The sequence below is a fragment of the Trichechus manatus genome, unplaced genomic scaffold, assembly GCF_000243295.1.
Source record: "Trichechus manatus latirostris isolate Lorelei unplaced genomic scaffold, TriManLat1.0 scaffold00140, whole genome shotgun sequence".
NCBI lineage: Eukaryota > Metazoa > Chordata > Mammalia > Sirenia > Trichechidae > Trichechus > Trichechus manatus.
The window spans coordinates 990,360-1,005,714 of NW_004444076.1; the positions used below are offsets into that span (position 1 = coordinate 990,360).

The following is a 15,355-nucleotide window of genomic DNA, read 5'->3' on the forward strand; positions in this document are numbered from 1 at the left end:
ATGTGGAACGTTTTATGGGCTAGACCTACAAGTGAAGGGTATCACTCCCACTCACATGTCATCACCTAAAACTCAGTCACATAAACACATCTAACTGCACAAGAGAAACGGAGAGTAGAAACTGTGACTTTGTAGCAGCTTAGATTTGCAAAGGTTTCCAGTTTTCCACCAGTATCACTCTGTAGTCCAGGTCTTCAAGCAAAAAAGGTAGATGGTTACAATAATCTCTGTTTGGTGACTGCCAGGGTAGGCACAAATTTAAGAGAGGAAAGAAACACAGATCAGTTCCTATTACCTCTCCTTGTCAATGAGGCTACCAACAACAACAAAAAACGTTTCCATTGAGTCGATTCCGACTCACAGCGACCCCACAGGACAGAGCAGAACTGCCCCCATAGCGTTTCCCAGGAGCGGCTGGTGGATTCGAACTGCCGACGTTTTGGTTAGCAGCCTGAGCTCTTAACTACTGCGCCACCAGGGTTTCTTAACAACAGAAGATGGAGTCATTTTCAAGTATGACCACTAGATGGCTCTATAGGCCTCAGGATTCCCCAAGTTTGCCCTGGGAGATGCTTTTCAGTGAAGCAGGATAAAAAGATTTTCCAGTTATCTGAGCAGAAATGTAAATGGCCCTATTCTTCCTGGTCTTACCCAAAGAATGGGTCTGGGCCTGTCCCAACCTCAGGAAGATTAGCAATGGAGAGAAAAGAAAAGTCTGTTAAGCAGAGCCCAGGGCAAGTCCCCTAGAAGCAGAGACACTGAGCCCAGAAAGCCAGACGAGAGCTCCAGTGGAATGTATCCCCATTTTACCATCTGTGAAATGAAGAACATAGTGATATATTTTAATTCAATACAGGTTTTCTGCTTTTCCAAGCGTTTCACAGTCAACTTTTGTCCTCTTGACAACCCAGTGAAGTCAGCATTAAGCATCATTGGTCTCACTTTGCAAATGGGGAAACTAAGGGACTTCAAAGTCAAATAACTTGCCCAGAGTCACAAGGCAAGTTAGTGCCAGATGCAGAGCTCAGGGTTCTTTTCTTTTTTTTTTTTTTAATTGTGGTAAAAATATATATAACATTTGCCAATTCAACATTTTTTAAATGCACAGTTCAACAACCTTGATTACATTCATCATGTTGTACAACCGTCATCACTATTTGTTTCCAAATTATTCCACCACCATTAACAGAATCTCTGCCTCTGAAGCAATGACTCCCCCTTCAGAACTCACGATTCTTTACATTGTCTGGTGCTTTGCATTCTACAAATACTCTCAATCCTTTACTTCCTTGTTCCTTACTACAGCATAGTGAAGTAAGCAAGACAAGGATTGTTTTCACTGTCTTCATTTTATAGCAACTTGTTGATTTTGGCCGGGCTAAGGCACTAATTCAGATTTCCAGATTTCCTCTAAAAATTAGCTGTTTAATATCAATACCATCCATTTTCATTCATCAAAAGGGCTGATTTCTTGGCTTTCTGTTAGCCCAAAACTAAAACCTTTCCTGACGCCAACTCTTCAGACAAAGATTAGACTGGACTATGGAACATAAAATGATACTCATGAAGAGCGTGCTTCTTGGCTCAAGTAGATACATGAGACTAAATGGGCAGCTTCTGTCCAGAGGTGAGATGAGAAGGCAGAGGGGGTCAGGAGCTGGTTGAATGGACACAGGAAAGCAGGGGTGGAAAGGAGGAGTGTGCTGTCACATTACAGGGAGAGCAAGTAGGGTCATAAAACAATATATGTATGTATAAATTTTTGTATGAGAGACTAACTTGAGTTGTAAAGTTTCACTTAAAGCACAACCATAAAAAAATAAAATAAAAAAGGGCTGATTTCTCCACTTGCTCTCACACACAGAGTATAAATATTAACATTCTTCTGAAATGTCTAGAAAAGACCTTTCTCCTCTCGTGCAGCAGACGTGACCCTATAATTTTGGCCAATGTAAAAATTAGTCCTATCTTGAAGCTTAGTGGGTAGTGAGTTTATGTAATGGGGGAGGAACAAATTGGACAAGGAGAGTGAATGGTTGCACAGCTTGAAGAGGTAGTAAATGTCGCTGAATTGTACATGTAGAAATTGTTGAATTGGTGTATGTTCTACTGTGTATATTCTCAAAAACAACCAAAAATTAATGAATATTTTTTTTTTAAATGAGCCCTATCTTTGACATGCTATAGTTGTTCATTTTGTCAGCTATGTGCAAAAGCACATAGAAAAACTAGAAAGACATTCATAGAGGCTGAGGAGCAAACAGGTAACAGAACACGCCGCCAATCTTGCAGCCTCTATAAAAAGCGTCTGGCACAGGGCAGTGGTTTTCAAACTCTGCTCCAAACATGGCCCAGCTGCACCAGCCCCTTTAGCACGACTCTGGGGTGGAGCCCAGGTTATTTTTCAAGCCCTCTTCCAACCCCAGGTGATTTCTGATGCACAGCCAGGATTAAGGACCATTCTGGCCTCCACGGTAAGATTCAGCTCTAAAATCCCGTGTTTTTCTCTTAAGTTTGGAACTTTTACCTTAGCCCAAGGGGAATGAAAATCTCATTCAGAAGAAATGACATCAAACCGACCTAAGAGTCAGCTACAAGTGTAGAAAAGAGTTAGGTGCAGTTAAATATACATCAGGACTTTGATCTTCCACAGATTCCAGATGAAATGGAAGTAAACTCACAGCTAAAGGAAGGGTTTTGTCTTCTTAATATATTACTTTCAGATTCCACTAATATTTACTAATGCCTGGCACTTGGCAAACATTTTGCTGGAGGCTGTTTATATCTCAGATCATTCTCACAACCGCCGCTTATTAAGATGAAGTGAGTGACTGACTTTCCCAGAGCTAGTCAGTAGCAGCGTAGGTTACACCCAGGTCTTAGAAATAATATCTACTAATGGCTGAAAGCCTACTATGTGTCAGGCCCTTTGTCAGTAGCTTATATATGTGATTTCTGATCTTTACACAGACACACACAAAACCCATTGCTGTCGAGTGGGTTCTGACTCATACTGACCCTACAGGACAGCATAGAACTGCCCCATAGGGTTTCCAAGGAGCGACTGGTGGATTTGAACTGCCGACCTTTTGGTTAGCAGCTGTAGCTCTTAACCACTATGCCACCAGGGTTTCCCTAATCTTCACATCAACCCTGAAAAACAGGGAATACTGTTATTCCCACTTTCCAGCTAAGAGAATCGACACTTAGAAATGACATAGCTGGTAAAAGGCAGAAACAAAATTCAAACCAGTCACCTAGGTCACTGCAGTGCGGCCCCCTGTCCCTCAGGTCTTTTGCCTCCAGTCACAGGGTTGCTGCTGCTGTAGCTGTTGTTATTTCATCACTTTGCACTGTTTTCCTACCTTGCTCTCAGCAGCTGGTGTGTGGTGACGTACAGGAGCAAAGGTAATTGCAGCCCTGATCAGAGAGGGAATGATAACTAACATCAGCGCTGCGGCGCTTCCTGTTCCCTGTGCCATTGTGTGGACAAGAATGGCTTTCTTACAATGTTCTGGCAGCAACCCATGACCCACGCCTGTGCCAACGTAATTCAGATTCTGTCCGAGTTCTGGGCGACTGTTCAAATTTGTCCCAAGTTTCTCTGGGGCAGTTTATCCCCTGCCATGCATTGAATCCTGTTGTTATGAGCAGCATTGATTAAGAGGTTGGCTTCTGAGCCACACTCTGCACCCAGGACACGGGTGTCCCGGGACTTCCTGAGAACAAAGCTGACCACCCACCCACAGGCCCTCAGAGGGAGGCCTGCTCCCCACCAGGAGCAGGACCAGACACCCAGAGCACGCTGGGAAGATGCTCCATTCCTGCCTGGCTGCTGAGGTCCTTTGTGTGGGGTTTTGTTTTGTCTTCTGCCATTGCTCCATAACGAACCAGATCATCTGAAGGGGCTGGTTAGTCACGGATTCCGAGTCATTGTGGAGGTATGGGGTGTTTTCAGTGCCAGAGCTTCCAGCGACCTTTTACATTCTGAGAAGAAAATCCTGAGGCATCCAGAGCAGTTCCTCACTGGATGAAGAGGGGGAAAGGGACCAAGAAGTTCAAGGCTCTTTTACAGCTCAGCTGTTTGCTGAGGCCTCTTTGGGCAATAGAGGTAACAATAATAATTTCCATTTAACTAGGGTCTTTAGATAATGCTGGAGGCTCTATCCATGCCATCTAATGCAGCCACAACCCTGTGTCATTAACGCCATTTGACAGAAAAGTGAGGCTCTAGGCACACAGCTAAAAGGGAAAAGCAGGAAATAAAATTCAGTTCTGTCTAACTCCAATGACTCCAAAGAGGCCCCTCAACATTCAGAACACCTAACTTACATGGTCAGGACCCACACACAGAGCCCCCTACCAGAGAGTAGGGAGTTTAGTAAGAAAAGTTTCCAGCTAGGCCTGTGTGGTACAAACGGTTCACAAGACTGTTAACTGAAAGGATGGAGGTTTGAGTTACACAGAGGTGCCTTGGAAGAAAGGCCTGGCAATCTACTTCTGAAAAATCAGCCATTGAAAACCCTATGGAGCACAGTTCTGCTCTGACACACATGGGGTCACCATGAGTTGGAATTGACTTGACAGCAGCTGGGACTGGTAGACCAGTATAGGCAGAAATGGTAAATGAACTGTGAACACAGAGTGAACCTCCCTTTAAAATAAGAAGTCTGATAGTCTTGGAAAAGGGTTTAAAAGGAAAAGCTGATGACCCAAGTAGATCCCATAAAGAGAAGAAGGAAAGCTCTGGTGGTGCTGGGTCCCCGAGGTGGCAGGTGCCAGAACCAGTCCTGACAGGGTGCTCCTGGGGCCTGGCCCTGAGGGAGGAGGAGATCCTCTTCCCATTATGCACTGGGGCCTTCTCAGGCAACAGGAGCAGCCAGCACCAGTAGATCTGTTCTGGGTAGGACCAGTTTTCTATGGTGACCTATAGGGCCACAAGCCTATACACTGCCTTTGTGCACATTTAAAAAAAAGAAAAGAAAAAGTAAAAAAAAGGCATCCTCTTCCTTGGGTACACCTTGGTGACAACTAGAGTAAACATGGGCTGGATTTTAGTCCTCTCTCATTCCCTTGGCCATGCACCCTTATGTACAATTGATTCTTTCTGTGTGGTGTGACAAGTAATGACAGTGACAGATTTATCAGACTCCAGTACTAGACTCACTTGGATGGCAAAGCCAGACTGATTCCCCCTTTGGACTCTGTAAGTCTTTTGGACTGTCTAAACCTTTGGGGTTCTTATACACTCTGGGGAGAGAGGAAAACTCTCGAGGAAAGATACTAAGACTATGCTAATAAGGTGCTTCAGCATAACTGAACATAAAAGAAACCTGGCTATATTTCTGTTGTTGTTCATGTTAGTTATATTAGTTCTCTTGTTCCAAGTCCGTGCTCACTGCATATGATTCTGGTTTTCACGTCTTCTGTTAAAGTAGATCCTAGGGATTCCCTTGGTTAGGCCTGAATTTATTTCTATTCGTTTTTCACTGTTTATTAGCAAGAGGGTTTGTGGTTTACACGTTTGAATCACATGTGACTTTAGGCAGTATGAGTCTGCCCTCCAGCATTGGATCAGTTCTGGGGCATCGACTAAGTGTCAGAGGAAAACATGTTTACACTTAGGCAGATGGTAGTAGGTAGACCTATATTCTGGCTCAGAGGGCAAGAGTGCTCTGATCAAGTAGCAGTGTCTGCCATGACTGCAGGAGTGAGGAGTGGTGACCTTCCTGATGTATATTTACCAACCCTGGACCACACTGAATTTCTGCATCTGTAAAGCTGATAGCCAGGCCCTGGTTTACAGCATAATAAGGGGAACAGGTTATTAATACTTGCTTCTGATTTGACATTTTCCAGGAGGAAGTATACTTCCTTCCTCTAACACACCATTTCTGCTTCCCTGTATTATACTACCCCAAACCTTCTCCACTACCACAGTCTCCATCTTGGCCAATAGCATGACTGTTTATCCAGTCAGCAAACCAAAAATCTGTCATTTTTGTTTTCATTCTACCACATTCACCAAGTTTTAAAAATTCTACTAGAGAAATATTGCTCAGTTTTCTCCCTCCATCCCCACTGCAACTACCTCATCGTCTCTCATCTACATGATTGAAGAGCCTCCCATCTGTCATCTGATCAACAGTCTCTCTCCCCTTAGTCTCTTATCAATATTACCACCAGATTGTTGGTGGTGGTGGTGCTGGGTGCCATTGAGTCGATTCCAACTCATAGTAACCCCATATAACATAGTATAACTGCTCCATAGGGTTTTCTAGGGTATAATCTGTACGGGAGCAGATCGCCAGGTCTTTCTCCCTTGACGCCTCTGGGTGGGTTTGAACCTTTCAGTTAGCAGCCGAGAGCTTAACCATTGCACCCTTAGGGCCATCATACCACCAGTTTATCTTCCTAAAAACCAGATCGGATCATGACACTCCCGTGCATATACATTTTCATTTTTATTTGAAAAATCTCTGATTTCACATGTGATAATTCAGCAGCCTTGGCTACTAAGCATGGTGAAAATGGCAGGTTGCCACACAGATTATTGAGATGTATCATGAAGTGCCTCCATAAGATGGCCTGACTGACATTTTTTTATTGCTATTTTCTACCTTGAGAAAAAAAAAGTTGTTTTTACCCTATTGCCAAATAGAATCATAACTTGTATAGCTAATTTTGTGTGTTTTTTAACAATTCCACCAACTTTTGACTGTAACAAAAAATTTCTTCTTCTGGAAAATGGAAGGTGGGTCTTCTGTGGGGTGGATGTTAAAAAGAAACCAGAACAGAGTGAGAGACACTGATTAGGGCTTGGGGCTAGGAAGGCAGACCAGCTACAAGATCCTAGGGGAAAACAGAATTGGGGCTTGGTATAAGAGGGAGTTGGATATGCGTTTGTGGGGGTGGGGTGATGCATTCAAAGTTGCTACACTCCATGAAAGGCAGTCAGAAAATAGGCTGAATCAAAGTTCCAAGTCATTTTGATTCCATTCGAAGCAGTGGCTGGAGCTAGCCCTGGATTTGGTGGCAAGGAAGGGCAGGGTCTTGCCAACAGCAAGGAGGGCTCGCAGTTCATTCACATGATAAATATTTGAGTACCTGTATGTCAGACACAGAAAGTCCCTGGGGATGTAACAGTGAACAAGACACACACAATGCCTGCACTTACAAGCTTAGTCTAGTGAAGACAAAGAGTGTCAGGCCCCAGCTAACTAAGCTGGGTGTCCCAATAGAGGTCCAGGCCCAGGCGAACTTGAGTGGGAGCCAGGGCAGAAGCCACGCCATACAGATCAAGCACACATCAAGGAGGGAAGCGGAAAAGCCTCATCATCTTGAGCACACAGATGCTTGCCCACTTCCCCACCACTACTACTGGATGCCAAGGTGGCCATTAGACCCAACTCTTGACGAGGGCAAAGGAGCCCTAGTGGTGTAACAGTTAGACATTCATCTCCAAACCAAAAGGTTAGCGGTCAAACTCACCCAGCAGCTCCACAGGAGAAACACCTGGCAATCTGCTTCTGTAAAGATTGCAGCCTAGGAAATCCAATGGGGCACTTCTACTCTGTCACATAGGGTCGCTATGAATCAGAATCAACTTGATGGCACCTAACTACAACAACTTGATGACAGCAGACTCCCCATGCACGGTCAAGATAGGTTCTTATTGGCCCAGACGCTGTGTTTGACAGAACCTGCAAGTTAAAAGCCTTCAGTTTTTACAGTTGAGTGGAACTGGTTAAGATGAAGTCCAACAAGTAGTCAGTTGCAGTGCTCTGCCAGATGCACCTCGTTACTCAACCTGAGAATGAACCTCATTTGCTGCTGAGAGCCAAAAGGAAAAAAAAAAAAAAAACCAATTGACATCAAGTTAATTCTTGTGTGTCCGAGTAGAACTGTGCTCCATAGGGTTTTCAGTGGCTGATTTTTCAGAAGTAATTCACCAGGCCTTTCTTCTGAGGTGCCTCTGGGTGGATTCCAACTTTTTGGTTAGCAGCCGAACACTTGACTGTTTCCATCACCCAGAGACTCTGAGAGCACATCCCTCAAACTGGAGACAGTTTCTAGAGGTTTTGTTATAGAGCCCCTTTCCTAATATTCCCTGAAATAATGATATAAAGTAAAACAAAATATGGGTGGTATGGTTATATAGGTCTTATTTAAACATAAGAAACTTTGTGTGGCTCGGTAAATAAGATTAATTTTTACTTCTTATGAATTTTTTTAAATCATAGGTAATAAATGAAATAAATGGATCTTCAACCCTTTGCCAGAAATTAGCCTCATTTCATACTCTCTCTCTCTTTCCCTGAATATCATTTTGTGGGAAAATAAAAATAAATATGACTTTTTTTCACATTGGAATGTTTTCTAGAAACATAAGCTTTTGAAAGTGAGAAAAATTGCCCATACTATTCACTTAGCAATTAAACTAGTACCTTGTGACATCTCTTAGATTTTCCTGGATTGTTTTATTCACCCCCATATTGACATTGCTCATTTCATGTACCTGTGTCTTAACTCCTCATCTCAATTTTAGATTCAGTAAAGGTGGAGCTTCTAGTTACCATTGATCTCACACAGGAAAGTTTGGTCACACTTCATGGGTGGAACGAACGATTGAAAGCCTGGCACCGATGTTCTCTATGCCAGCCACTAAATGCTCTACTGCAGGCAAAATAACTCTACCCTTTGGGTGGATAAAATTCCTAGTATGGTTGCTATTGCCACATACACAATTCCTACTACAATTAAGGTTCCTACAGAAAATGGACTCTTTTTGCAGAGTAGGTCCTCTAATGGTGATATAAAATTATATGGCCATTTGACAAGTTTGAGGTAAAACTCAAATGAGAAAATGAGTGACAAGTCGCTTTTTCAACTCTGAAGCCCTATAAAATTCATCCAGTAATCATTTATTACGTATTACTATGAGCCAGATTCCAGAAAATGATAGGAATACAGAGGCAGATACTTGTTCCACAATAGAGGAGGTAGAGGAATAACAACTGTTATAACACTATAATTAACTGCTATAAGAAGATGAGCCTGGGATCATGGAGGATCACAGAAGATTCGAGAGTAGAAGCACTTAATTGATCCAGGGATGTTAAAAGAGAAGGTGACACGTAAGCTGAAAATGAAAGGCTAAGTAGAAATTAGCCAAGAAGAGAATGTAGAGGAGTATATTCTAGGCATAGGCACAACAGGAGTAAATTCATGGAGGTAATGTGGATATCGAGCGTTCAGGCATCTGCGATTAGCACTAAATTCACAGAACATAGGTACCATTGGGAGAGTAGTAAGAGCTGAGGTTGGAGAGGCTGGTGGGAGCCACATCTCTAAGTCAAGAACTTTGGATGTATATGAATATGGATTTATATAAATACGTATATATATATATTAGGACATGATATAAAATAAAATTTTTCTGAACTATATGAATAAAAATATTGGAAACATAATGCCTTAGAAGGTAGTGTGTAATAGGCCTTAGTAACCATTTGGACAGGATGGGAGAAGGCTGCAAGAAACAGTGCGGCCAACTAGGCTGACTGTAGCTAATAGGTTTAAAAAAATGGTGTGTTCTGTTTTGAACATAAAGTTTGAGAATCTTATGGGAAGATGGTTCTAGAATGAAGGAAAGAAGCCAAGAATGCAGGTATAGATTTTGAGGTCATCAGTACATTAGTGATAGCTAAAGCCTTGGGAGGAGCTATCAACATGCATGGAATGTGAAGAGAAAAGGGCAGAAATGAGGGAACTCTGGGGAACCCCAATATATGAGGGTTCCAGCAAAGAGAAAAAGAAGGCATAGCCAGAGAGATAGGAGGAACATCAAAATGAAATGATATCCCAAGAACCAAAGGAGGGAAGCTGAAGGCTGGAGACCCCAGTTTGGCAATTAGGGCTTTTGGTGAGAAAAATTTCCAAAAAACGATGGGGCAGAAGTACACTAGCCAACCATCCCAGTTTGCATAGGACTAAGGGATTTCTTGGCGTGTGAAACTTTCAGCTCTAAAACTGGGATGCCAAAACCAACCGAAGCCCGTGGCCCCAGGCAAATTTGGGATTGTTGGTCATATTAGAATTCAAGATGTAGTTAGGTAAGTTTAAATAACTGACGAGGTAGAGGCAAAAAAGTATAGATTATTTTTCTGAGAGATCTGACTCTAAATGAGTTGGTAATATTTAAAGAGGAATGCAGGGTTGAGAGAGCTTTTTCACTCCTTTTTTCCCATCTTTCTTGTTTTTTTTTTAAATATCAATCTAAACTTTTTTTATAAGGTTAGAGGAAAAAATGAGGAGGGCGAAGCTGAAGATATAACAGAAAAAGGATAATTGATGGAGCAGGATCTTGCCATCACAAGGGAAAAGGAGCAAGACCCTGAGCTGTGAGGTCAGGACAAAGTTTTGCCTGCTCAAGGGAAAGACTCAGTGTGGAAGTCCTGGTGCCATCGAGTCGATTCTGACTCACAGCAACCCTACGGGACAGAGTAGAACTGCCCTATAGGGTTTCCAAGGCTGTAATCTTTACGGAAGCAGACTGCCACATCTTTCTCCCATGGAACAGCTGGTGGGTTCGAACCGCCGAACTTTCAGTTAGTGGCTGAGCACTTAACCACTGCACCACAGGGCTCCTTTGTGTAGAAGTAGGGGTGGAAAATTGAGAGGATTACTGATGTCTCCATTTGGTCAGGACACAGGAGTGAGGGAAAAGGTAGGGTGGAGGCTTCCATGGAGATGAGCAAGGGTTTGGGACTACCATTTAGAGGATGCAGGAAGACACTAACACACTAAAAGGAAGGCCCAGCTGAGGTAGGGAATTATGAAATGTGACATACAAGTCTAATTGTTCTTACAGACTAGGCTATGATCCCCAGCCTGTCCAAAATCATAAAATTACAAGCAGATTATAACTTATTTCTGGTCTTGGAAAATATCTACTGTTGCACTTAAAAAGAATTCCTTATGGGCAATTAATGTGGCTAAACAAGAGATAAAAATACTTTCTAACAGGTTTCAATAGAAAATGGCGTGTAAGAGGAAGCAACAATATGTTCAGCCCTTGCCAGGTATCCCAAGGCACTGCTTACTGTACTACAGTAAGTACTATGGTCCGACGTAGGTGTGCTCAGACTGGAAAGCAATGTGGGAGAAGAGGAATCAGAGATGGGCAATATGGACCCACAAAGGGGCGGAGCACACATTCTTGGCATCCTGGATAACAGGGTCATTTGGAACCTTGCCATAATACCAGTCTTGGCATCCTTGGTACTACACACTGGGCCCTCAGCTCCTTGGTGGGCATTTATACACACCCTATGTCAAATCCGCACAATAACCCCTTGCAATAGATTGTTATCCAACTTTGCCAATGGGAAGACTATGTTTTAATATGGTTAAATAATTGGTCCAAGCTTTCATGGCTGGTAAATTAGTAGAGTTGGGATGTACCTAAAATGATTGATTTAACCCTTCCCCACAGTCTTTCCAAATTTTCCCACCTATTAAAGGGGATAATAACAAAACCTAAGCACCGACCCTTGTAAGGATGAAATGAAATAATGTATGTGAAAGCACGGGGCACCCCACAGATGCTGCCTAGATATTTATCTAGCACAGTGGTTCTCAACCAGGGGCAATTTTGCCCCTCAGGGGACATGTGACAATTTCTACAATTTTTGATTGTTACAACTTGGGGGGAGGGTTGAGGGAGGGATGTTATACTAGCATCAAGTAGGCAGAGGCCAGAAATGCTGCTAAACATCCTACAATGCATAGGACGGCCCCCAAAAACAAAGGATTATTCATCCCAAAATGTCAGTAGCGCTGAGGTTAAGAAAACCTGTTAGCAGTGAGGGACCGGGAAATAAATACACTTACAAAGCAGAGCCTCACAAGAAGGTCTTGATGTTAAGACATTTGAAGATCTGGATCTTGGATCCACAATTTGCTTTCAGCAAGTTATTTAACCTGTCTGAGCCTCAGTTTCCATATAAGGATAACAACTACCTCGTGGTGCTTTTAAGGGGCTCAGTGAGTTGGCTGTTAGCGCAATGCCTGGCACTTGGAAATACTCAGTGTTGGTATTATCACTGTTAGTGAAAGGCATGGCAAGCAAGATACTGGGAAAGAGATACCTGTTTTACTAAACCAGGCAAGAAGGGAGAGGAAAAATAAGAAAGAAACATTACAGTAACACTATCACCTTACTAACAGTCACTGGGTTATTAATGTTTTCCTAATGTGCAATTCTATTATGTATTGGACTCAATAAAATAGTGTACATAAATTAAATGATAGACAAATAATATTCTGTTAACACAATGGAATTAATCACTCTTCACCACTCTGAAAGAAATTCAATAGACTAAGTAGTCTGGGAGTTGCAAAAGTTCTTTTTATCATTATCAGGACTCACTGCTATACTTCCTGTGCTGCTTTCTTAAGAAAGGTTTTATTCATAAGAGACTGATTTAGCATTTAAAATTGCATCTGCCATTTCTTGATATCCATTTTTCCCCCACAAATCCCTTTCTGAAACCATCACAGTACTTTTGACATGCACAAGCATTGACCTGAATTTGAATATATATTACAATAACAGTGAGGTTTTGACTTTCTCAAATCTAGATTTTCTTACTCTATCTTGGCTGCTTTGAACAGAGGCAGTTCTCCTTTGCAATGTAGTCAATCAATTGGCAACATCTACCTGATGTTTTCTTGGTGTTGATCTCTTCATGCATTTTCACTGGTTGGTTTCTCAGGGAACCAGTGAGCCAGCAAGTCTCCAGTACTGAGGGGCTCCCTCTTTCCCTCCAGCCACTCACTTCCATCCAGTCTTACCTCCTCAGCCCCTCAACCACCCTGATGGTGCTGCGTGTCTTCTCTGCCACATTCATGCCTGGTTAAGACATTTCTCTGACTTTTCCCCCAAAATCTCCCTCAGACAACAGATCAGACTCCACTTTCCAGAGCCCCTTCAGATCCCATTCATCGAACCTGCTATTCAAGGAATATAGAGACTGACTCCTCTGGCAACTTCACAACCTTTACCATTCCCCTCCACAGGACAGTATGGGTACAGGGAATGAGGAAGAATGGGAAGGTAGAATCCAAGGGGGGAGGGGAGAGATGGGATAAACAGGATGCAGAGCTTGTACGGGAAAAGGCAGTTGCCAGGCAAACAGATGGGCAAAAAAGAACTTGGGAACCCACAATCCTAATCTCTTCCATGTATGGAAAACATCTATATACGTATATATACGTGTATGTATGTATGCATATCCCTGGAGGCACAATGGTTAAGTGCTCAGCTGCTAACTGAAAGGTTGGTGATTCCAACCCACCAGCCGCTTCGCAGGAGGAAAAAAACCTGGTTACCAGCTCCCATAAATCCTACAGCCCAGAAAACCCTATGTCCTGCAGGGTCACTATGAGTTAAAATCAACTCAGCGGCATACAACAATAAAACATGTATGTATATGTACATGTGTGTATATGTTTATACCTGTGTGCACACATAGATTCACATGCCTGCAGAACCATGTCAAGCACTGCAGTGGCCTCACGGCATTTTATATATTTCTCTTCTGAGCTCCCCAACAAACTGAAAAAAATGAGAAGTGCAGGATTATTGTCATCCTCACCCCCTCAGATGCGAAAATTTAGATGCAGAGAGGTTATGATTTGCCCAGTCCCCACCTACCCAAGGTGGTTAGAGAGAGGGAAAAGGAAAGGAGAGAAATAGACCCCAGGTAAGACAAATTTAAACTTCCTGCATCAGAGATTTGTGAGAAAAGCCTACAGAAAAAAATATGGGAGAGACCAATGAGATTAAGTGGAGGAAAGTAGACACTGGTGCTGATGTGATAGGAAGATGGAAGAAGGAAGGGGCAGGGGCGGGATTTAAGAGGAAGAGTGGTAGAGAAGAGAACCATACCCAAGGACCAGCACCTGGAAGGTAAGCAATAGACCACGGGCGTTAAATCCTCAGTCCAGCGCAACACTCCCACCTAGCAAAGCTAAGAGACCACTCGGAAAACCATCCTCTAAGAAAACACTCAATAACAACATAACCTCTGTTTCATTCAGGATAGGCTTTAATTCATAATGCACTCAAAAGGAAGAGGAGGTACCAGGACATGTTTTGGAAGGGACAATTACACTAAGAAACACTGCACTCGGACTGAGCTTTTGCTGAAAAGTTGGAGAAGGGTTAGGTGGCTACAGAAGCCACCTCTTACCCCTTCCACTATCCCCACCCGTTTCCCTAAACCCCGTCTTGGTTTCTCTATTTGTTGGGTCCAGTAAGAACCTACCGACGGCTTTTTAATTTTTTTAAAAAACTTCCTGGGGTTGTGATTAAAACAATCCCCAGTTCCTCTTCGTCTCTTTTTCTTTAGTTTCTTTTATTATTAATTTTTTAAATTCCGTTTCATCTCCACGTACATTTACCTATCGTTCTTTAGGCTCAGGAGAGACCGGAGACAGGCACAACCCACAGCAGTCTCTAATGGGAGTGAAAGCCACCTCGCGGTCAGTCCCGGTGCGCCCCCTCCTCCCCGGGCACCTCTTCCCAAACCCCGTCCGGTCTCCAAAGGCTCGAGTAAGCCGTGCGGCTGTAGCCCGCGCTGTAATCGTAGGACACCTGGTGGGGCGGCGGCGGGGGCAGGGCGCAGTCTGGGAAGAAGGGGGCAAAAGAGGTTAAATGGCCCGGCCCGTCTTCCCCTCCGGGAGAGTCCGCGGCGGCGGCGTACAGGGGGCGCAAGGGCTCGTTCAAGGTCAAACCGCCGCGGGCGGCAGCCAAGGGCGTCTTCTTGATCTGAGGGCCCGGGGCGCTCCAGGGCTCGGGGTACAGTAGGCTCCCCACCATCGCCGGCGGCGGCTCGAACAGGCCAGGTTCCAGCTCCAGGGATCCCCGAAGGGCAGCGGCTCCAGCGGGGAACACATCCAGAGGCTCAGCAGCGAGCAAGACGCCCGCCTCGGTGCCAGCGCCATAGTCTGGCCCCAGCAGCTCGAAGAACTCCACGGCCTCCGCGCCCTTCTCCAGGTCGCCCAGGCTCAAGCCAGGCCCCGACGGGCCGGACCCGCCGCTGCCAGCCCGGGATGGCTCAGTGAAGAAGGACGGGGGCAGGTTGCGAGCCCGCAACGGGATCTTCCTGGCGCCTGGAGCCACCGCGCCCCCTGTAGGGCCGGCCGCGTCCCCTCCCGTGCCCCCAGCGCCCGTTCCGCAGCTCCCAACGGCGGGCGCCGTCACCGCGCCCCTAGCCGGCTCGTCGCCCGCTGGTACGTGGCGTAGCGAGTCGAAGAGCGCGGCCAGGCTCCGGCTCTGCAGGCTTGC

General features: G+C 44.4%; 1 protein-coding gene across 1 annotated transcript in view; it reads right to left on the reverse strand.

The window, feature by feature from the left end:
* Positions 1–14,551: 14,551 nt before the first annotated feature.
* FAM181B (family with sequence similarity 181 member B) overlaps positions 14,552–15,355 on the reverse strand; it is a 1,251-nt gene continuing 447 nt past the window's right edge. The window contains exon 1 of the mRNA XM_023739809.1: positions 14,552–15,355. This exon is cut by the window's right edge and continues 447 nt beyond it. Coding sequence (XP_023595577.1) covers positions 14,552–15,355 — 804 coding nt within the window.